This window comes from Anguilla anguilla, chromosome 10 (assembly GCF_013347855.1).
Source record: "Anguilla anguilla isolate fAngAng1 chromosome 10, fAngAng1.pri, whole genome shotgun sequence".
Taxonomy (NCBI): domain Eukaryota; kingdom Metazoa; phylum Chordata; class Actinopteri; order Anguilliformes; family Anguillidae; genus Anguilla; species Anguilla anguilla.
The window spans coordinates 5,337,180-5,360,944 of NC_049210.1; the positions used below are offsets into that span (position 1 = coordinate 5,337,180).

The 23,765-nt window shown below is 48.9% G+C and overlaps 1 protein-coding gene across 4 annotated transcripts in view; it reads right to left on the reverse strand.

The window, feature by feature from the left end:
- Positions 1-23,765, reverse strand: part of ksr2 (kinase suppressor of ras 2) — a 100,569-nt gene that overhangs the window by 49,932 nt on the left and 26,872 nt on the right. For 3 of the 4 annotated variants that reach the window (XM_035378652.1, XM_035378649.1, XM_035378651.1), the window contains exons 4-6: positions 22,646-22,681; positions 21,743-22,241; positions 8,921-9,096 (exon numbers count right to left, since the gene is read on the reverse strand). In XM_035378652.1, coding sequence (XP_035234543.1) covers positions 8,921-9,096; positions 21,743-22,241; positions 22,646-22,681 — 711 coding nt within the window. The remainder of the gene's footprint in view (positions 1-8,920; positions 9,097-21,742; positions 22,242-22,645; positions 22,682-23,765) is intronic. The other variant, XM_035378653.1, reaches the window with a different exon arrangement.

The window sequence follows — 23,765 nt, forward strand, 5'->3', positions numbered from 1 at the left end:
ATAAAATCTCCCCAATGGACGCCCTTCAGGCAGTAATCAGACCGAGGATCTGGTGCCTCGTTAAGTTGGAAAGGGCATTCATCTCGTGAAAAACATCCTTGATACTTTAATTAGGATTTGGTTGCTCGTGCGCGGTGAAATACGTGGGGGCGCTGACCTCCGTGACCCCCCCCAAATGCCCCCCACCCCCCACCCCACCCCCCACCTCGGTGGCACGGACACAGAAACACTCGAGAGCTTCCGTGCCGGTTGCTGAGCTGTAGGGATATTATGCCGCCCAACGCACATCCTGATAGAGGCTCTGCTCCTCTCTCTCTCTCTCTCTTTCTCTCTCTCTCTCTCCCCCTCTCAACAGACCCTCCAGAGAACCCATTAACGTACACACTGGCGGAAAAATTACCAACGGTGTGCAGTGTTCCCACTCATCCCCATGTCATATCTCCTTGCTGGGGGGGGGGGGTTTGAAAATGTATGGATGGTTGCAGAATAGACCCCCCACCGGTGGGGGGGTTGCTGCGTACAGAGCCTGTGTGAAAGCGGACAGGGGCCCCCTTACCGTTTCCTGAAGCCAGGCGAAGAGCAAATGAAGCCTCTATCCGCCGTTACAGAAAGAGCCGGAAGGGTTCGGCAGAAGGGAGGGCCGGGTCTCCCGGTAGCGGCCGCGCGCGAACGAGGGCCGGCGGCGGTACGGAATCAACGAGCGCTCGCGGCGTCGGTCTACGGAACGCGGGCCGAGACCGTCTCTGGACAGAAAGGGGCTCGGCAAAAAAACCCTCCGCTCCTTTATTTACATTCTGTTCCCGCTCTCAGTCATGGAGACACACTCACCAAAACAGACAAGGCAAGGACATTTTGTTTTCCTCTTTTGTTTTTCGTTCACCTTCATTTGCAGTGTGTATCCTGGCTGAGCCCCGAGGCTCTGGCTCGTCAAGTTTGTGTGAGAGCGCAGAGGCACTGCACATCCCGCACAGCCCCCCTACATCCCTTACACCCACACGAGCGAACCAGGACACATCCATGGGGCCTTCCTTCATAAAAAAGGTACCAATTTACACCCAAGACACAGTCACGTGGAGACGCCGATTTCCCTCTTTCTTCGGCTGTTCCGCCAAAAAAAATCCTAACCGTGTGACGCGGCGTCAAATTCCTTCACGTTCCCGGGAAATCCGTGAGATATTTTTTCATGTTTTTGTTCATGTCAAGATGCTAATATGAAACCGGAAGCAGCCTTCACAGATCAATCCCCCCACCCCCCCAACCCCCCCCCCCCCCACTTTAAGGGGGGGTCCTCAGAGGATCAGAGATGAGAGGCTTCGCGCCGCTCTGGGCAAGGCTGGCACTGTGGTCTCCGTGCCCACTTCCACAGCTGCTGGGTAAAGTGCGCCCACCTTCCCCTGAGTATGAAAACGGTTGCCATGGCAATGCCTACACACACACACACACACACACACATATGCACACGCCCATGCATACATACACACAACAGCCCCTCGTTCAGAGAAGGAATTTAGGAGGCCCAGCATAGCGGTCCGGTCCATGTTTCTACATTCTCCCTCTCCTGCACTGGGGGGCCAGGGCCATCCTTAACCATTTGGGGGCCCAATATAGAGTTAGATTTTGGGCCCCTCCCCCTTTGCTTTCTGTGGCTGCCTTCCCAGTGGCCCTAGCATAGGTCCAGATGGCAAGAGAGGGCACGCCCACAAAAAAACATCGTAAACTCTCCAGGCCCAACCCCTAAGGGGGCAAATTTGGCTTTGAGTTTCCACAGGAAATCAATGACGCGGTCAGTCATAAGTCTTTAAATTAGGACCAAATCTGGACTCAGTGGGGGTCGGGCATTCATTTTCCCCCACACAAGGCTCCGCCTACATTTCTATGATGCGTTACCAACTGGATTTATTACGGATTGTGGTGTGGGACAGTAGTTCACTGGTGATTGGGGGGTGTAGTTGTTATCATTGCACAGGGGAAGGGCGGGTGGGGGTTTAGTCATTATTACTGACTGGGGGGGGGGGGGGGGGGCAGGTTTGAGGCTCATTGTGGTCCAAAGGTATGTGTGATTTGAGGAGAACCTATTTCAGCTATACCAATGAGAATTAACTTCCAGAAAGCTGGAATCTGTCATTTTCAAGTGTCTATTCAACAGAAACATCACACCATAAGAGGATCCATGGCCGACTCAGAAGAGACAATCACTTGCAGAAAGCCCAAATCTCTCATTTCCAAGTGTCCATTCCACAGAACCATCACATCACAAGAGGATCCAAGGCTGACTCAGACAGCGAGAAGCACACAAGGGGTAATACTGTATCAGGCAAACTTGAATCGCTTACGAAGTTCTGCCGTCTAGCACTGTGTCTAGTGGATGAAAAAATTAACCTCACTCAGACATTTTAGCAGACTCAATTTTCTTTGCACAACATGAAAATGAAAATCACTGAACCGCAAGAGCGTGCTTCGTAAAACATTTTTTTTGAAGACAAAATACATCTCACAATGCGATTAAATGAACAAACAATAGTAATTACAATATATTGTCTTCTTTTTTTTAATAACATCTCTAATAGAACTGAGAGCACGTGTCACGCAGGAATGTTTTGACTTTTCAGGGCCATGCAGATGGTAGTCAGCAGAGAACATGACTTGCTCTTGTCATTAAAAAGAACACGACTTCCATTTCTCATTAAAAAACTGTTTCTTTCTTCTTTTTTTTTACATCGCTTTGTTCTCCTTTGACATTATCATTTGTCTTCCTCTTTTCGACAGTTTTTTTTTTTTTTACCCCAGTGACGTGCTGCCACATATTTTTCGACAGGTGACTAACGTTAAACAGTCGAAACCTCTGTAGTAGTAGTCAGACATGCGCAGACATGCATATTTAACGGTCTACGGTTACAACTGGCGATGATAGCAGACAGGAGACGTGAAATCCGAGTAGCCTAATGAACGTGAGGATCTGTGGAAGTCTGGCATTCTGAAGCTTTGCTTGTGATTGGTTTACAAGCATGAACTTCCATGCATGTTGTGGGGATTTTTACAGCAGCTTGATTTCTACACGACAACATGTCTGGTTAATTGGTCCCGTTCACCCGACACCGCCCTAATCTACCCACATTCGGCGGGTGTTCGAGTGCTAGATTCAGGCCCTAATAGCATAATGGTTAAGGATCAGGCCTGGTAACCATGGGGTCTGTGGAGATTTTCTCTGGGAAAAGCGCCATATAAATAAAATTGATTTGAGTCGTAGTGCCCATCAGCTGCTGTAAACCACACACAGTACGCAGCTAAATGCAAGGCAACAGTTATTATTATTATTATTATTACTACTATTATTATTATTACTATTTTTATAAATTGTAGGGTTAGGCTTAGCCTCACACCACCATGCATTGGCGAACACTAACAGAGCATCACTACCATCTCAGCTGGGGCTCCTAGCCTACAGATCGGAGGCCATGAACCTCAGCCAGCGAAGTTCAAGCTGCATCCGACATTCATATTACATGCATTCTAATTCTGATTAATAACATTAATGCAGTTCTTCTGCCTTAGTAATGACACCCAAACCACTAAAGCTGTGAGGTAGGGGACGCATAGGTTTATGTCTATTTGTTTCACATAGTCCCACTTATTGGGGGGACCAATGCGTGTTTACAGGTGACAGTTACCCATACCCACGTCAACACGCGTCTTTTCCCCCCGAAAGAGAAAGGGTTTTATTTTCGCGAAACGTACGAATCCCTAGCGCAGACCGGACGACCTTTCGGTCTGGCAGTCTCGCGGACTCAAATGGAGCTAAATGGACATGACAAACCCTGGGCGCCGGGAACCCACCGCCAGCCCTTCCTGGTGGCCCTCTCTCTGGCACGCATCACTTCCTCTTAATTAAGAACGAGTCCCGGTACTTCCTTCCCTGCGTAATTGCAGACTTCCATCATCCCAGGGATGCTGGCTTGCCACAGTCCCGTGGAGGGACAGAGAAGAGGATTGCGTTAGACTCTGGGGGAGTGGGGAGGGGGAGGGGGGGGGGGGGGGGAGGGGGGGGGAGAGCGAATCCCATCAGGACCACACTCGCGGAACAGCGTCTCAACACCGCGTCGCCGAACTCTAAGAAAAATGAGATCGCCGCTGCGGCTAACTGCAAAATGCACGATTACAGGTGGGTTCGGAAATGGGGCGAAGATATGTCATCGAAGGATTTCAAAGGGCACACGGATCGCTACGCGGGTGCAGTTCAGCTCCCAGCGCTGACCTTTTAAACGCGAGTCAGCTCCTTCGGGAACCCGGGCGAAAGAGCGGCTCGACGGCTGAGCGCCGCTGAGGGGTTAACCTCCGCCTCTTTCCTCCGCCGATCGTGAGACAACTCGCCGATTTTTCGACGGAGCTCCGCCGCACGCACGGTTTCTATGACAACCGGTCAAACCTTCGTAAAACAGCATAATCAACTTTACTGTGTGCTCTTACGTCATCGCAGGGGACTAAATGAGCACGCTTAGCTTATTGATGCACTTTGATGTTAACCTTGCTTTTTTGTGAACAAAAAAAAAAGCTCTCTTTAGATCATATGCTACACATTACATAGTCAAATAATTTTACAAGTGCTAGATAAGAGATGATGACTGTATAAAATATAGCTGGAGAGATACTGGCATATTTTCTTTAATAACATTTGCATTTTGACTGACAACCAATGATATATTTAATGCAAATGACTGATGAATTTCAACAGTGGAAAAGGTCATCAATTATCATAAACGACAACTAAACAACCGACTAATAACAATTTCTCCTGCCGTCAACAGTTTTTTTCTTTTCTTAATTTTATTCCTAAATACACCTCCCGCAGCTAGGCATTTGCATAACCAACTCTCTGAACTCGATGTTTTGAAGAGTTCACAAGATTCTGAGCCATCTGGTTTCAGAAGTAAAGGTTTACTCTTGTTCTTCCATTAACACAATAAAGAAAAGGCTTTTCCTGATTACAGCTGAGCTTGAATGCAAGTCATCAATGACAATGGGAAGGAAATCTCTAAAGTCTGTTTTCTTTCAGTCATTTTTTCTTCAACTCTAACGACTTGCAGTTCTAGTTGAGTACAAATCAATAATGTTTAACCAATCACCTCTCACTACCTTAGGCCTCAGATTTGTGTTAATATGTGAGCTATGGGGAGGTTTTGAGAAGCCCAATGCACTTTTATCATGGAATATACTGGTAAAAAAAACAACAATCATCCAAATATACTAATTTTCTCAATTACTTATTCAGTGAATATCTGAAATTAAGGGGACATTTCAGCTTCGGTACTTCTTGTCTATAGAACCTGCTATTCATCAGAGCGAGAATATGTATGGGAAACATGTTTTTTTGGACCGTATCACGGTTCGAGCCATGAATGACATCACAACCTGCTGCTCTGGTGATGTCACTCTCTGGGCGAGCGACAGTCTGAGGATTCCGCTCGGTCGTCGCCGAACAAGCCTCGCCACGGAACGTGCCGGCATCGCGAAGCCGAAAATACGGTGTCCACCACAAGACCCAAATCCAGGAAGAGAACAGGACCCAAGTTCCTCTGCGTATACTGGAAGCTCGATGAGCAAAAGACAGGCTGTGTGTGCGCGTGTGTGTGTGTGTGTATGGAAGGCGGGGGGGTGGGTGGGGGGGGTTTGAAATCGGCGATTTTTTGGCAGTTTGACTGCGGCGTTCACCTGGCAACGGGGCTCCGAGCGCATCGGCCACGTCACCGCAGATGGGACGCTGGTCCTCGTCACGCCAAACCCGCCCCAGGGCCCAACCACCAACCGAGCGCCGACGCAAACCAAGACCCCAACCGTCCCTCACCGCCAGCCTCATTACGACAAATTACTGCAAGTTATTCTGTCCCTGCGCTCGCTCATTTCGGTGCAAACGTCGCTTACAAACAACAGGGGCTAAAGCACACAAGAAAACATGGCGCAGGGCATATGCTACGACAATGAAATATATATATATATATATAGAGAGAGAGAGAGAGAGAGAGAGAAACAGTCACTTTCTGTTAACTCCGGTTTATTTCAGAAAATGAAGTCACCGTGAAACTGACACACACACACACACACACTCACACACGCACACACACACACACACACACACCGAATAGGCTGCTCTCTCTGGCCGTTCCCGTACAGGCTTGAGATCTGCCTTTTTGATGAAGACGGTACGGGGCAGTTCATTGTGCCAAATGGCTTTAGTGGATTAAGGGTGTTGATGTCTTCCATGAGCGGACAGAATGCAGACAAATTACCAGATCTGATGAGACAAACAGGGCTGGTAAATGGTGCCGTGTCTCTTCTCCTGACCCAGGAGAGCACCACCGCGGCCCCGGTTAATGCCATTACCGACTCCGCCACAATCGAATGAAATCGTTCTGCTGGATCTGGACGCCCGCCTCTGCAAGGGGGATCCGTCTTAATCACTGTCCTCTTTCCAGATCCAGGAAAAAACCGGATTGGCCGCATTATTGATCTGAGATTGCCTGCCTGCTCTGGAGGAATTCTGCTCGCCCAGATGCCGCTAACTCAATAGCGACGTTCCGCTCCTCAGAAAAAACAAAAAAAAAAAAACCAGGAAAACGTCTGAGGAGGAACAAAGCGGAGGACGCGTGCCGCTTCCAACTGCCGAGCGCCGTCGCCAGGCAACTCACACACAAGAACGAGGAGCCGAATGGAGTTTTACCCACGACCCAAACCGCTCCTCACACCGAACGCAATGCAAATCAGAACGTTTCTGTGTGTCATCACGGAAGTGTATAATTATCAACACATACACAGACATATGCACAGGAGCACGCTAAACACATAATGCAAAAACATACGCAGACACACATACAGTGTGTGCATACACAAATGCATAGACAAATGCACACGGACACATACACATGGTATAGATGCACAGACACACGCACACACATACTGTAAACACAGGGTGACATACACATACACGCACACAAAAGCATACATACTAGCATGCACATATATACATCTCCAAACAGACACAGACACACACATACACACTCTCACACACACATACGCAAACACACACACATAGAAACACACACACACTGTATACACACACACTCACACAAACACAAAGACACACACGCACACATGCGCACATACACACAGTCCCGTACTACTATCCTTATGAGGACATCCCACTGAATAAATTCATTCCGAAAACCTCTAACCCTAACCCTAGCCATAACCCCTGCCATAACCCTAACCCTAATCCTAACTCTAGATGTAACAATAGCCCTAGCCATAACCCTAACCCTAACTCTAGCCACAACCATAACCCTAACCATAACCCAAGCCATAACCCTAACCCTAGCCCTAGCCATAACCCTAACCCTAGCCGTAACCCTAACCCTAACCCTAGCCATGACCCTAACCCAAACCCTAACCCTAGCCATAACCCTAACCCTAACCTTTGCCATAACCGTAACCCTAGCCGTAAACCTAACCCTAACCCTAGCAATAACCCTAACCCTAACCCTAAACCTAGGCATAACCCTAGCCCTAGCCCTAGCCATAACCCTAACCCTAACCCTAGCCTTAACCCTAACCCTAACCCTAAAACAGTCCTTTGACCTTGTGGGGACGAGCAAAAGGTCCCCACAAAGCATAATTTTCCTTATCTTTCTATCCTTGTGGGGACATTTTGTCCCCAGAAATATAGTATTACAAGTTCACACATACACACTCACACACACACACGCACACACACACACACTCACACACTCACATACACACACACGCACACACACTCACACACATGGCCGGTGCAGGAGGAGATTAATTGCAGCGGGCCCTTCCTGGCTGCCGAACGTGCACCAGAGGGCCTCGCGCCCGACACCAAGCGCGGCCGCACGAATCCAGATCGGCGGATAAGAGCCAGCGAGTGAATTAGGGCCCATTACCCAGGGCCCCCCTAAGCCATTCGCCGCTTCCATCTGCGGCCGTATTTTATCCGCCCCCCCCCCCCCCCACCCCACCCCCCGTTTCTGACGCCGTCACCCGCCATTCCGAGTCCGCTCACACAGCCTCGCCGATATCGCCCCGCGCGAGACGTTTATCGTCGCCGGCAACGCGGTAATGCGGCAGCGCCGGGGGGGGCCCCGGAGGGCCGTATGCGACCGCACGCCACGGATGCAAATACGAAGGGGGGGGGGGATTGGGGGGGGGGGGCTTTACTCATTCTCCGCCTGACAGCTCTCGCGCTGCGACCGTGGCCTGAATTTCGGAGTGGGGGGCGATGGATGCGAACATTATGCGCCCGGAGCCAGCCGCGCGTTGTTGAGGCTGAAACGTTTTTGTTTTGGAATTCCAAAGCAGCCAATAAAACACCTCAAAATCCTCTGGGGATCTTCTGTCTGGACAGCGGCGTGTTAAGAGATGATGTCATTTCCGTTGACGTAACTTGGGTCTTCCGATCTCATGGAACGTTTATTATTAACTCATCAACATCTGGTCAGTTAAAAATAAAAATAACGTCCCATACTCCAGCTCAGGCCAGGCCAGTCTAAACGACTTTAAAAACAATGGCTCAGTTTATTCTGCCTTCATTTGGGTTTGCTCATCAACCTGTTTGCTGACAACATTGGCTTTTAATGACATATTAAATTTGGTGACATTGGACAGGAGATTCATTCTGCTGGAGCTTACTACTACATGTATTATTTACGCTATTATTCGATATATTCATTGTTTGTTTACTTTTGCCATCCATCCACCTGCAGGGCATTTCACCGGATTAAGGATTTAGAAATATTTTCCAAATAAAAATAGGCTGACTGCTTCAACAAGTTTTATGAACTACCAACAAGTTTTATAAAGCAGATTTTCAGTGGGTGCGGTGAGTTTGGGTGGCGGGTCGGGGACTTACTTGCAGAGAAGGTGGCGTCGGGGTGGACGGGGGGCGTGGACGGGAGGAACGTGGGGAAGAAAAAAGAACGGAGGGAGCGCTCGCAGAGCAGAGGAGAGCGCTGGGAAGGCAGGTTCTCACAGCTGCCCACGCTGCTGTGGATCTTCAGGTTCAGAGGTTTGCTCCTCTTCTTCGCCCTGGAACACAAAGCAATTAAATCAATCAATCAAACAAACCAAAAAACAAACAATCAAACAAACAAACAAACAAACAAACAAACAAACAAACCAAGCAATCAATCAATCAATCAAACATACCAATCAATCATCCAACAAATCAACCAATAATTCGTTCAACCAGTTTGTAAATAAATCAATCAATTAAAGGCCTACACATCTTAGAAAAAAAGTCCTGCATAGTATTGATGCGAATCAATCAACCAACAACCTATCTGATTCCTGATGATCAGTTCACTTTGCAGCAAAGCAATCGCTGAACACATCAAATCATTGACCTTAAGGTTAGACTGGGGATGGCATGTGATTCAGCAGTGAAAACTGGAGGAAGAAAGCAAACGTAGGCCAAGGATCAGAGTTTGTAACCGCCATTACGGTCCTCTGGAAAACGATGGCCCAGGTTCCCAGTAAAAGATGTCAAGTGTACAAGGGGGAGCATTCCCTGGAGTGACGCAAGTCACGCGGGTTGCGTATAGCATAAAATTTCATAGGTGTAAAAAAAAAACCATCTGTTTCCCATCGAAGAGGCTAAAGAAGCCAAGAGGGCGTGCTAACTGAGGTTGCTCATGACCAGCGGATGAACTTTGGAGGTAATGAAAGCTCAGGACCATGTAAAATGGCGTCTTATCCATCTTCCTCTGCTGCCATTAATGGATCCATCCAGGAAAAGCTATAAACCTGTTTGGCTCAGGCCAGGGCAAGTCATTAACTACGGTAGTCTGTGCTTGGCCACGCAAACAATGGGTTCAACACCCTCCCAAAATGACAGGTCGTCCTCAAGCAAATGTCAAGCATCCCTATGGACGGCCTTGTGTAACTGTCCTTAAATGAAACACCACCCCACCCCCCCCCATCCAGACTGTTCCCGTTCACACCGTTAATAATGAGCTCACTCGTCCAGCTGAAGTCAGAGAAAACCTGCATTCTGCCAGACAGCTAATTTAGATGCTGCCGTACTACACCCTCCAGGACCTCTCCTTAACGGAGTTACACAATTACACTTTTTTTTTTGCGGCAGGGACCCTTCAATTTGTTTAGGTAATAAGGAAAGCTAGGCACCCGGTTATCCTTTACCCGCTAAAACTGTTTGCCTACAATCAAATTTGATAAAATTAAACCCATTTATACTTGCACATTTTCTTTCCATGATGAGGGGATCATTTGTTGAATAGTGTGCAACACAAATAATACAGAAATGGAAAAAAGACAGCTCGTAGGATACCATTAAGAAGACCTTTCCAGAAGACAAAGGCAGCAGTGGAACATAGTAGTTAGAGAACAGGCCTCTAACTAAATAGTTGAGAGCAAAATTTGGCATAAAATCCCAAAAGGGATACGGACTTGGACCTCTAGGAATGGGGTTCCCCGATTCTGGCCTAAAAGGTCCCACGGGAAATGACTGCGCCTTTTCAAAATACGGTACGCTCTCCCCATCCAACCAAACTGGTATGATCTGAAGATTCAAATGGGAGGCAAAATGGCATGACATGACACCACCGCAACAAGCCCAACACCACGTCAAGGCACACTCGAGCTTTCATTACCGCTCGATGGGATTTGCTCGCGCTTGTTGAGCGTGATGTCGTGCGGGCAAACGCGACGTGTCGACGCAGGAATCCCTAATTATGCCAGCGGGAAAAAAGACGGGGGGGAACAAGACGGCCATTTGATCACGACAAGACAGACGAGAAAAAGGCATCTTCAAAAGGCTCCACGGACAAATTACACACAGGAAATGCAAAGAACTCGAGGCATGAGTCATAAATATTAGACGCGTTTTGCTCTTTCCTTGGCGCACCGGAATGTTCTCAAAGAACATTTTTTTCCGAGCGCAAAGCCCCGCGGTTAATTAGCATGTGGCTCCTTCGCCAAGACAACATTCTGAAATTCCAGCCATGCAGGCGCTACTACTGAAAAACGTCTGAGAGGACCGATTCTGCCACTGAATCCAACTGGCAAAACATCTCCCGTCACATTTCTCATGCTAATTACCGTTGGGCTCCGATACTTCAAAAGCTCCTTAACGTCGGCGCTAATAAACCTTCAGGAGGAATGAACAAGATGAAAAAAAAAAATCAAGATCGGGCTTTAGAGAGATTTTTTTTTTTTTTAAACAGATGATTGATTGATAGAGATGATTCCACCACCCTGGTCCTTTGTGGCCCGCGGATCACAAACACCCTATTCCCAGTACTGCTCCGGCTTGAGTTTCAGTTCTTACTCCATAATAAATGACAGACGGCCTGTCGAAATGGCCCCCCATCTTGTCTCGCTGCCTTCCGAGGCAAGAAGACTTCAGTCAAACCAGCACGACCCGCCTAAAAAATAAGCCATCGCCCGAGAAACTCCGGCTTCGCCCTCCCCTCTAACTCCGACAGGACACGGGTCACGTTTTTCGCATCGAGTAGATTTTTTATTTTTATCCCTCCGCATCTCTTCGTCGTCTCATGACTTCTACGATAACTGGACGTCAGACACACAGCTACCGCTCCCGCATCCACATCTTACAGCCACTGCTTTTCTAAAGTTCATCCTGGAAACAAAGGTTTCCTCTCCGGGCCATGTACCCTTCTTAAAACCTCTTTATCTATTTGAGCCATGCGTGCCAAATTCAAGCAGTTCTGCATCTCATACACTTGACTATAATACTCAAGGCAGGAGCCTACACCTTTTTACAATATCATAGTATCAGAGGGTGGTGTCTTATAACCATCTTATAACATATAACTATCTAGTGCAACACTAGCAGGTGACATCCTACGTGTGATATCTTTACAGCATTGGAGGGTGGATGGTATTCTATGCTTGACTGCGTATACATCACTGGAGGGTGGGGCATTTTCTACATCGGACATCTCACACGTGACGAACGATAAACATCCTCTGTCAGACGCAAGGCGATCGGGAGGCCTTCGAAGCCTCTCCGTTTCACCGCAGACAGCCTTTATCAGGGAGAAACATGGCGTACAACGGGAGGGCATCAGGGAATGCCAAATTACCGATCTGTTTCTCCTCAACCCCGTCATCTTTTCTCTAAAGCCACGGTCACCGATTTCATTTCCCCGCAAAGAAGTACATAAGTAAATAAAAATAAATTTTAAAAACCCCCCCGTGCCCCCGGGGATGCCTCCGTGTCAGCCTCGTCAGGGCAGGGAGGAGCACGCAAAGCTCCGTCCGTTGCCAGGGAAACGCGTTTAAAAGCGAAAAACGTCTCGGGGAGGTGACAGGGCGGCTCGGACTTCCGAGGCCCCAGAAGGGAAGCGGCCCAAAACAACGGGGGGTCGGGTGGGGGGGGGAGCTGCGCAGGGTGACGTAAATCCTAAGGATGCAGCCTTCGTGCATCTTCATTCTGAGCTTCACTGGGACCTCCAGGCTCAAGTCACTGAAGGTACGACCCAGAGGTAGGGAGGGGGGAGTTTGGGAGGGGGGGGGGGCGGGGGTGCACAGCAATTCCACAGCAAACTGGTGACAGAGACACAGATTTTCAATCATCCGCTGTGGCTAAATAGGGTCATGTACATAATGTTAAATCAAAATGAATCAAATACTGGCGTCCAACTAAAACCTGGTCATTAAAGATCCCATGGAAATTACAGTACAATTACAGTAACTCACAGAGTACGGGGTTCCCTTGCGTCCAGGCAAAATGCACAAGCTGACTGCTAATTGACCTCCCCTTTAATTGGCACAATAATTCCCACCCACTCCAGTGAAACTAATATTGTGGTGAGACATGTGGTCAAAAATGAGTGCTCTGTGTATCACCCAGATGGGTGCTAGACATCGGTGGAGTTTTCCCCCCTTGCCTATAAAATGATTTGAAATCATGAGAGGCACTATATAAATGTAAATTATACAAATTATTATTATTTTTATGGTTATTATTATTATATTACCACTTCTGATGTCAGCTCCTGAGAGCATGGCAGGACTACATACACACACAGAACATAAAAAACCAGGAAGCTGAGATCTGAGTATCAGGGAGTAAGTGCTAACAGGTTCTCTCGCCCACAGTAATTACAGACACTAAAACTTTTGATTAATGTGACGGGGGAATGGAAACGTTAGCACATCAAACGGCCGTCCGCCGCGCCGCCAGCAGATTTCGCGGTCTGTCCTACGCGCTCCCCCCCCCCCTCCCCCCTCCCCGTCCCCCGCTATGAAGACACACCCACTCTCCCCCCCCCCCCCCTCGACACGCCGCAGCGAGGCCTCATCCGCTGTTTTCGGCAGGTTTTATTGATATCAGCGCCCCAGCCCGCTGCCTTTTCCGCTAAAAAGCAACATCGGCGTGGGGGTCAAACGACACGCCGGCTCGCTCCAAACCTGGGGATCAGGGGCTCGCGGCAAAGCGGGGGTGGGGGGGCAGGCGATTTTTAGGGGCTCGATTTAGCGGCGGTTAAACAAAGCTGGTTATTCCCCCCCCCCCGCCCCCCCGTCTCTAAAGCCCAAAAAAAAAAGGCCAGAGGGATGGGCGACAGCGCAGGAGAAGAGAAAATGAGCACAATGAGAGAGAATTTGAAGCCTTCGTTTTCATACCACTCTGGGGCGTCCTCACGCTTCACAGACAGGCTGTGATGTCCACCGAATCACACACAAAATGGAGCAATATAAGAATCTGTGCCAGGAAAGCGGCCGTCTGTGATGTAACTTTCCCAAAATCAGTTTCATGGGGGAATCTGAATAAGCGTCGAGCACATTTACAGTTTATTTACGGGCCACTGTTTTAAAGGAGAAGAGGCGGGCTCCACCACTGCGGAGGGAAGGAATCCCAGCAGTCTCCGAAAAAAAGGGGTTCGTTTTTGGGATTGCCCCTTCCAGAATGTTCCCTGCTTGACTGCACCGCCGAAAGTCTAAACCCCCTGATTGGCTGGACCCGCCCCTGAACCCCTGAAATGTCCTATCACAACCAGCCCTCTGAGACCCCTCAAATCTCTCTCCTTGGATTCTCAGGTCTTCCCCATTCCACAATTCCCCACTGGCGCCCTCTCCAGGTCCTCTTGGGGCGGGGGGGGTGGTGGTCGGGGGCCAGGTGGGGGGGGGGGGGGTTACTCTCCACCCCTTTTTATTCCGCCAGTGCTGGCAGTGAGGCTTAATATATCAATTATGCGCAGACGACAATGGCATTCCCGCCAGCAAACCCGCGCGCGCCTAAACACTCATATAAATTCATAATCATGCCTTCAATTTCGCCAGCCCTCGCAGGCGCGCGGGTTCTCATTAGACGGGAGAGACTGTGTGAGGAATTAGGCTCTCCAAGCCGCGCGTGTCAACACCCCTTTAACCTGACTTGTCATTAATGGTGGAGCGCCAAAGTTTGTAATGAACAGGGGGATAAGATTCCTCAAGAGTGGAGCAGCCACACGGGCAAGGAGCCTCAACCCACCTGGAGTGCCATCAGGCTGCAGACTGCGTCTATGCCTGTGACTGTGCCTGTCTGTGACTGTGTCTGTGACGGTACCCGTGACTGTGCCTGTGTCTGTCCATGTGACTGTGCCTGTGACGGTACCCGTGACTGTGTCTGTGACTGTGTCTGTGACGGTACCCGTGACTGTGCCTGTGTCTGTCCATGTGACTGTGCCTGTGACGGTACCCGTGACTGTGCCTGTGACTGCGACTGCAACTGTGATTGTACCTGTGACTGCGTCTGTGACTGTACCTGTGACTGTACCTGTGACTGTGCCTGTGTCTGCGACTGGGATTGCAACTGTGACTGTGACTGTGCTTGCGACTGCCAGCCTCGTTCTGCGCAGTACTGCAGCACAACAAACTGTCTCTTTTTTGTTTATTTTCTTTTAAACTATACAGATGCCCAACCTGACACTGGGTTTCCCCCGAAGCCCAATATCATCGTGCAGCTGTTCTGGAGAACGAACAGTTCCTGACTATCTCCATTCTCCCGTGAGATTAAGTTCTGCAGAAAGAAATTTTGTTCGGGGCAAAAAAAAAGATGTACAGAAATGTACATACAGGAACAAACCTGGAGCGCAATTTCAAATACAGTGCAGCACTGTAGTCCTCCGCTTGAAGTCCACCAAGAGGCAACTGCTGGGTTTGACAGGTTAATGGTCAGAGTGTGCTCCTGACTCATAACTTGTTGGCTATACGAGGATAAACATATAAAACAAGCCAAATGGGGACCAGAAGACCTCCCACTGCTTCTCTGAAACTGAAAGGAAGTTGGTTTACCCCCTGTGATATCGTCCTACTGTGTGCTGGACTGAATCGCAACTGCTAATATGTAAAAAGGTTTTTCGTGTTTCCTGAAGACCATTAAATGTTGTGCCAGTCCCATGAACCCAGTCTTTTATGTGGGAGGGGGTGCTGGGGGGTTCAATCACAGGTCTTCCAGGGGGCCAATGGGTCATTACTAAATGTTCTACAGAGGACTGCGGCTTCCCCACTTCCCCAAATCGCTGCAGGACCAGAATGAGGGGTTGGCTGTTTAAACACACCAGAGGCTAACTGACTTTAACTCCGGGTGATTCAAATGCCAGACCTCAAGGAGAAAGATGTTTAGATATCTTCCCATTAGGCTACAGGTCCTACCAGCAGCTGACGGCCTATTCAGGAAATTTTCCATCGGAGAATGAAGACGCCACTGGTCCACCATTTTATTCATATAAAGCACAAGTGAGAATGTCCACACACTCCCCCAACACTGCCGGTACGCAATCTCAGCACGTCATTCCGAGAAAAAAAGAGGGGGGGCGGGGAAAAAAAGAGAAGAAGAAACCCTACGAGAGCAGGGGAGGAAACTTTTTAATCAAACCAGATATCCAAACTGCCATCAGAATGGAGGAAGATTTCTCCCTTCAGGTGGTTGCAGGGTTGGAATTACCCTCAGTGAGAGCAGAGGTGTGTGATTCATACCAGCCCTCCCCCGGACTCCGAGCCGTCTGCCTGGCAGAGCCGCGTGATTTATCGGCAGATATAAAACTCAATAACGGAGTACTTAACATTCACAATAAGACTCGTAATGTCATTAAAGCGAAAAAGGGGAAACTTTCATAAAGGTAACGTCGGGACGAACGCTATCTTCTCTACTCCCCCACCCCACCCCCACACACTCCCCCTTCCTCCTCATCCTCGTCCTCCTCCTCCGTCTCGGCGGTGTGAAAGAAACACGTTCGTCCGCGCGCCGCTCAGAAACGCTCCCCCCTGTCACGGCGTGCCGGAAAAAAAAAAAAAACCCACCGGGCGAGGCTAGCGAGCTCGCGAAAGACTTCCTGGCCTCTCCGCTAACGCGCTGATCCTCATTAGCATACCAAATGAGCACCATTAATTATCGCTCAAGCTGAGGGAGCCACTCGGCTGGAAAAGGGCAGGCAGAGACGCGCGCGGCTAAATAAGTTAGATTAATAGCGGCCGCTCCACTCCGCATCGTCGCGGAAGTTTAAGTGGCGTGGCTTTTTATTTATTTATTTATTTTTTATTTATTTTATTTTATTCGGAGAGGCAAGGGACCCGTGTCGGCGTGACAGCGAGCGCTGACGTACTGCAGCCGAGCGAGAGAGAGGGCGCCTGCTCGACTTCTGGAAAAGTTCTAACCCGGTATGTTCGTCGCCTGAACCCGAGATTAACATTGGTCTGCTAATTGAATGTGTCCACAGAACCCTGTCTCAGTATATTAAAAGCAGACCAGAAACCACCACACTGCCAAGCAGGAACTGCAGGCCCCGAGCAGGGCTTGCTTAAAAAACGGATGTCTCTGATAAGGAGAGGTCACAAGCCAGACATAAGAATAAGGAGTTTTGTTTTATGGACCTGAAAAAACCCCACATCCTTCCCCTAGAAAAAGAAAATGTTAACACCTACGTGTACTTTTACCAACCGGCACCAAAAAATAATACAAAGGGGAAACAATACGTTACTTTTTCTGTTTGTTTTATATAGATAAGCTTGTTGAGTAATGTGTTTTGGGTCTAGACCTACAAAACAAAGACTGCTTTTGCTTGAATAAACTCTTTTTGTGGCACTACAAGTACATCTATGCCAGGGGTGGGCCCTCCTGGCCCCAGAGTGCGAATTCCGTTTCCGGTTTTTGTTCCAGCCGAACTGAATCACAAGAGTTTGATGGCTTACTAAGAGTCTGCAAATTCAGAGCCCCAAGGGTGAAACACTGACTGCCTCCAGCACATGGTGACCTGTGTTCATTACGCCCAATAATCAATCCAGATATGTACTTACAGGCTCGGAAAGAGAAAAAACCAGGAACATCTCTGCAGTACCAGGGCTGTCTACCCCTGGTCCATGTATTCAACCTGCATACATACATGCTTTTATTGACAATCCAAGGGTAGGCTACTCAACAGCACAAAGGTAGCGCCCGAGGATATGACCAGCAGTCTCTCAGATACATGCCCGATTCCAAGACCATTACACTACACACTGCTGGCTCTAGACTATGACCAGCTGGGATACTGGTTTGGTGATGTGCCCCCCACCCCCCTCCCCTAATGACTGCACAATAAGCCAATGCTGACAGCAAAATAAGCTAATGCTGACAGACTCCAAGGGACATTTGGAGAGGGCATGAGAGGGTGTTTGGTTGGCAAGTTAGTACCAGCTTCTTATCGACCCCTTTGTCTCATGTGTCAGCTCTGAGGTACAGTGTTCTGCCATGAGGAAAAAAGATTCACTACCTTCACGTGACGTACGATGCATCCAAAAAAAAAAAAAAAAAAAAAAACGAATTAATTTACGCAAAGCTACCGTAAGCACCCCGCGCGAGTGGAGTTAGGGCTGTATCACATCTTAATACTCCACGCGGGTTTGTCCGTCGAAAACGAGCCGAGAAGCAAGTCAATTACACGTCCGGTCGTTTGAATACAAATCGGAACGCCACAGCGAATGACAAAGAGAATGGCGGAGATGTACGCATCCGACAAAGAAGGGCTCCTGACATCAGCCCTCGGTGCTCCGTGCCGAGGAGGTGATTTTTCAGGCACATAATGGGGACGGAACACGGCTTCATTAAGGACTCCACAGGTGCCCACCGTCCAATCAGCCTTTGGGGCAGGGCAACGCTTCTGTTTCGGCGGGAAAAAAGGAAAAAAACGGACCGATTCTCTCTCTTAACATCTGTCTCCGTGCGACGCACGGCGCCAAAACGCAGCGATAACCCGGGTTTCGCAAAAACAAAACACCCGCCTTGTGTGCTATCGACGCCAGGCGCTTCATTATCGGGTCCGGTTTCGTTTGTGAGGCAGAAAAACCAACCAGATGGAACAATAACATTAACAATGTACCGAACGGTTGAGCTAATACACGTACACCGGGCCAACAGGCCAACAGGCTATGAGAGTTCCCGCCGCTTTCCATATCCGTATTTGCAAATGTTCCTCCGCGTAAATCCATCGCGCACAGAAACGGCCGCAAGGTTCTCCTCGTCTCAAATACAACCCAACGAACGGGCTTCAACAGCACAAAAGGCTACCGCCGCACTTAACAAGGCACAAATTGCCAGTCAGAAATGAGCCGAGGATTTCGAAAGGCGGAAATATTTCTGAGCGCCCCTCGTCTGTGAATGCGGTGCGGCCCAAAAAATCCGGAGAATTTCGGGCGCTAATGCGGAAGAAGAAGAAGAAAGGAGGGACATCGTATGGTTCCCTACGCGTCTACTCAAGAGGCTCTTTATAAGATACTTTGATGTGTTACACCGGTATCTGGGGCAGAACCAAAAATGCAAACCATCCAGTAAAATGAAAGTTATGAGGGGTGGGGGGGGGGGGGGTGCGAGTTCAGATATCTCATTAAGAGAGAATGCGTGGGTCAAAGGTAATTTTTCGAGACTAGTGTATTCAGCGTGATTAAGGACGGACATGGGCACGTTAGAAGCTGCTTTGGTCACACCTGGACACCTGTACACACACACCCGCAAAATCAGGGAGCAGACAGTAGCCCCTATCATATGTGGAACCCCTGAAAAATTTCCAGGTTAAAATTATCCAGATTCAGTAGTGGTTCCTCCGTTTATTCTGTTCATCTCTCCGTTTCCTATACAGAAAAAAAGTTCTGGAACATTTACGGGTTAAAATCCATGTTTGATAGGGGCAGGTGACCTCACAAGCTCTTTGAAATTTACAGTCAAAAATTGAAAAACAAAACCATACGTAATACCAGTATCCGTATTTAACGCATATTAATAGCAAATATCCACAACAAATTTTTCAACTTACAAAAACTAAGTAACTTGCATCACATTTCCTGTGACATTTTTCAATCCTCCACCCGTTCATTTCCTTTCATCAGTAACAGCAGCTGTCCACGCAAACTTTTAAGTTCGTGGACAGTGCAATTTCAGCGTCCAATCATTCCGTTTTTTTTTTTTTTTGTCCATAGCTGGATAAGTTTTAAAGTTTTGGAGATAAGGAACGGAGTGCTGACCAAAAATCACAATAACAGCCGCCAGGAAGAGGGGCTAATTACACCACGCAGAACCTGACAGGGCTACGATAAACCGGCGCGGTTACGCTCTGCTCCAGAGTAACGACACGACTAATCAGCGTGTTCTTCTCACTTTTATAATAAAATGCTAATGCCTCCAGGAAGACAACAGAAGCCAAGCCCCGAACCCTCATTTCATTCACGGCGTGAGCGAATGCTAATGAAATCCACTGTCAATCAGTGGACATGCAACACTTTCTTTTACGCAAGCCAAAGGTATTTAGAGACAGCTCTGGAGATGTTATTTTTCACTTATTATTTTTTTTTTCCCACTTTACTTTTCTTTGTTTGGCCTGAGCTAAAGCGGCTTGTGAAATTTGCGCTGATTAACATAATCCTTTTCAACGCTTTCAGTTAACCCACCAAAACTTTGTCCGATGCTTCTGCTAATACACCGAAACCTCCCTGCAATGGCGATATCTGCGCACAGAACAACATTCTCCCACCCATCCGTTTCCGTGAACAATAGAACAATTAAATCAGAGGCAAAGCAACTGCTGGCTACCAAAGCATTGCCTCCCATGTCTGCGTGCAGATCCTCACAAATCTGTTACGGGCGTCCCCTGGAAGACCTTCGAGAACCCTCTGGGGAGGTGGTGGGGGGGGTTGGGGGGGTGGGGTACCCGAACCGCTCTCTTGGGGGACTGATTGAATTCAGGTGAACGCACGACGCTGCCGGCTCTCTTCCCAATACGCCATCGATTAGGGAGCGAGCTCCGACTGGCATCTGCGCTGCGTCTCGGGTCCGAGCTGAGGGACCGGTAATCAATGCGCTAATGGCGTCTGAGCAGCCCCAGCGCGGCTCTCCCTCTCTCCCTCTCTCTCTCTCCCTCTCTCTCCCTCTCTCTCTCTCTCCCTCTCTCTCCCTCTCTCTCTCTCTCCCTCTCTCTCTCTCTCTCTCTCCCTCTCTCTCTCTCTCTCTCCCTCTCTCCCTCTCTCTCTCTCTGAGCCCGGTTCGCGGAAAAACACAACGCAGATGGCCACGGCGAGGGATTCACTTAAACCGCCGCGCATGGTCAGCGCCGGGACCCCTAATGGCATTAGAGCGATGACTTTCACCCCCCTCCCCACACCCCCGCGCCCCCCCCCCCCCCCCCCGCCCACGCGGCCCCTTCCCGTTACCCGGGTCCGTGGGCATCCTCTGGTTAGTGTAAGCAGAGACAGGGCCGATTGGATCAAAGCCCCGCCAGACCAGGAGCTCGTCAGGAATGCAGGCGCTGTGCTCTTATCTCTCTCTCTCTCTCCTTCTCCCTCTCTCTCTTTCTCTCTCTCTCTCTCTATCTCTCTCCTTCTCCCTCTCTCTCTCTCTCTCTCCTTCTCCCTCTCTCTCTCTCTAGCTCTCCTTCTCCCTCTCTCTCTTTCTCCCTCTCTTTCTCTCTCTCCTTCTCCCTCTCTCTCTTTCTCTCTCTCTCTCCTTCTCCCTCTCTCTCTCTCTCTCTCTCTGTAGCTGCTGGAGTTCTTGAGTATTGCAGCTCGACCGGGGTGGTGGGGGGGTTTGAGGATCAAAGAAGCCGATCAAAGCCTTTACATTCAGGAGAATGAGGTGGCCGGTGTGACCCCCCCCCCCCACCCCTACCCCCCTGTATTGCACCTCAGGCTGTAATGACACCGCCTTGATTATGATGCAAGAGAACTCAAAAGTAAAAAATATTTTAAAATTGCACCTGAAAGTGTTCTGAAGTGTTGGAAGCCTTTAAGGACATCAGACTGGGAGCTGAAGGTGCTGCCATTTCCTGATTTAAAATCAGTTAAAATATGTGGGGGGGGGGGGGGGGTGTTCAGGGGGGACCTGTCCCTGACAGTGTGCTAACAACAGGTTTTAGTTACCTAAAGTTACCTTTACTTTATTACCCTAATTACCCTGCCTCAATTAGCAGAACATACCAATGCCACGTCACTTGTAGATAAGACCACAGTAAAACATTTTGCATACAGAGACACTAGAGCAGTCTTCAAGTCTTCATCTGTCAGTCATAAGCATATCAATTAATACAGGAAAAAAACAGGCAAGTGTTTGGGCTAATTTTATACAGACGCACGAGAACAGTCTTCACCTGACATTCATGAGCTTGTCAATAAATACAGGTAAGATCACATAATAATCGGGGCTAAGTAAGGGCAGGAGTAAAGGGGGGTGGGGGGGGGGGCAACTCACTTGGGGATCTGCGTCTCGTCCACTCGGTTCCCCAGCTGGAACTCGTGAGACTTGCTGCGGTGCAGGGCGGTGAACCCGGGCAGCAGGTGGATCAGCTTGCGGGACGAGGGCGGGGGCGTGCCGGGGGCCTTCACCTTGTTCCTCCGCCTCATGGGCGGGGTCCCGGGCGGGGTCATGGTGTTGACCACCAGCGGGGTCCGGGGCGGGGTGTGGGGGAAGTGTCTCTGGCGAGGGGAGGGGGGCAGGGAGCGGTGCCCGGCGTCCAGGGGGGGCAGGAGCCCCAGGTGCCCCTCCACGGTGAGCCGGTCCACGTGCGAGTAGGAGGGCGCCAGGGCCTGGGGGCTGTTGCAGAAGTGCTGGTTGTACTTGGACTGGACCTTGGGGCTCTGGGACAGCTGGAACCGGATCCAGTGGCCTGGTTCCGGCGGGCAGACGGGGGAGATCTCCTTCCCCGAGCTGGGCCACTGGATCGCCCAGTCCTGCTTGGCTTGGCTGCTTCCTACAGGGGGGTGGGGGGTGGGGAGAGTTTTAAAAACGAGCACCTGCGGGTCAGCAGCAAAGCTCTGGCGCAATGCGAAGGAAGCGGAGCAAAGGATTCTGGGAGCCATGAGCGTGAATGAATCTGCCGTCGGGGCAGGGCGAGCGGGACACCGCAGTGCGAACAGAACAGGAAGTGCCACACGCCAGACAACACAGCCACCGACCACCACAACAGCCCAGCGCTCGGAGAGAGAGAGAGAAAATAAGCAAGATGGAATTGTGGGAGAATGGGGAGGGGGCGGGTGGTCATGTGATGCGCGTGTCTGCCTGAAGACAAAAGAAAAGCATCTGCGGAGGGGCCACAGCGAAAAGAAGAAAGAAAGAAAACATTTCAGCTAGAGTGCGAGAAAACAAATACATCACCTCCGTTATTGTGCAATTTGTCATCCTCAAGTTGTTCTTGAGAAACAAAAAAAACAGAAAACAGAAAACAACTTTACTGCAGCAGGAACTTCCCTGACCTGTTGACCTTCAATCAATAACTTGTCTCAGCAAATGCAATATAATCTTGGACAATAATTCCTGTCAGAATATTATATAGCCTATGTTTGAGGAACATAGGCCTGGATTGTCAATGTTTGTCAGTAACTTCATTCAATAATTAAGGTGTTTGCAGTTTGTCGAATTAATCTCTGAAGAAAAACTAGTATTTGCATTTAATCATTAAAGTTAAGACAAATGTTGAGCGAATCCAAGCTTCGTTAAAGTTGAGACAAATGCTGAGTAAATCCAGGCTACATTTCTTTTTTGTAAATGAAAAGAACCATTTACACAAACAAAACTGACATACACAGGAATAAGTCGGGAGATGTGTGGCTTATTGTAAACCTTTAAGAACACCGTAGCTGCAAGCCAAGCATTAGCATGAGCTGCACACAGTCTTAAATTACACACAGAAGCATATCCTTGCCTTTGACCAGCAAACCATCTGAAAGGGTGTCATTCTGTCCTTGAATCATATGTGATTAAATTTAGAGATACAAACTTAGTAATGCAGCTCTTTAACGCTCGTCACAAACAGGTAGGTGTGAAAAATGTCCGCTGGAACGTGCTGTACTCGGTGATCTTGCCGGTACGGGTGCATTTCTGAACCATAGTTAATGAATGGCTCTGGTGTGATGACACTTTATTGCCCGTCTGTATGACAGAGTTTTTTTTTTTTTAAGGCTTTTTCAAGGATGATCTGCCAAAACCGTCAGCTGTAAATTCGTAGATTTTTTTTCCCCCCTTTGGTTTGCCAGTTTAAAGGGAAATGTTCAGCGTTAATTTAGCTCTAGGAGAGTTCATGGCTCTAAGGGGGATCAGATTATATCAGAGTAAAATGTACTCTTGATATTGATTAAACACTGAAAAGTTTACTGGACTTATTAGTGAAGGTTGGGATCCACTTAAGATGGCCATAGGGAATGTCATATGTATGTCTTCTCTAAGGATTTAACAGAGATTGTGCTTTGACACGTTTCCAAAAAGTATGACAGAGCCA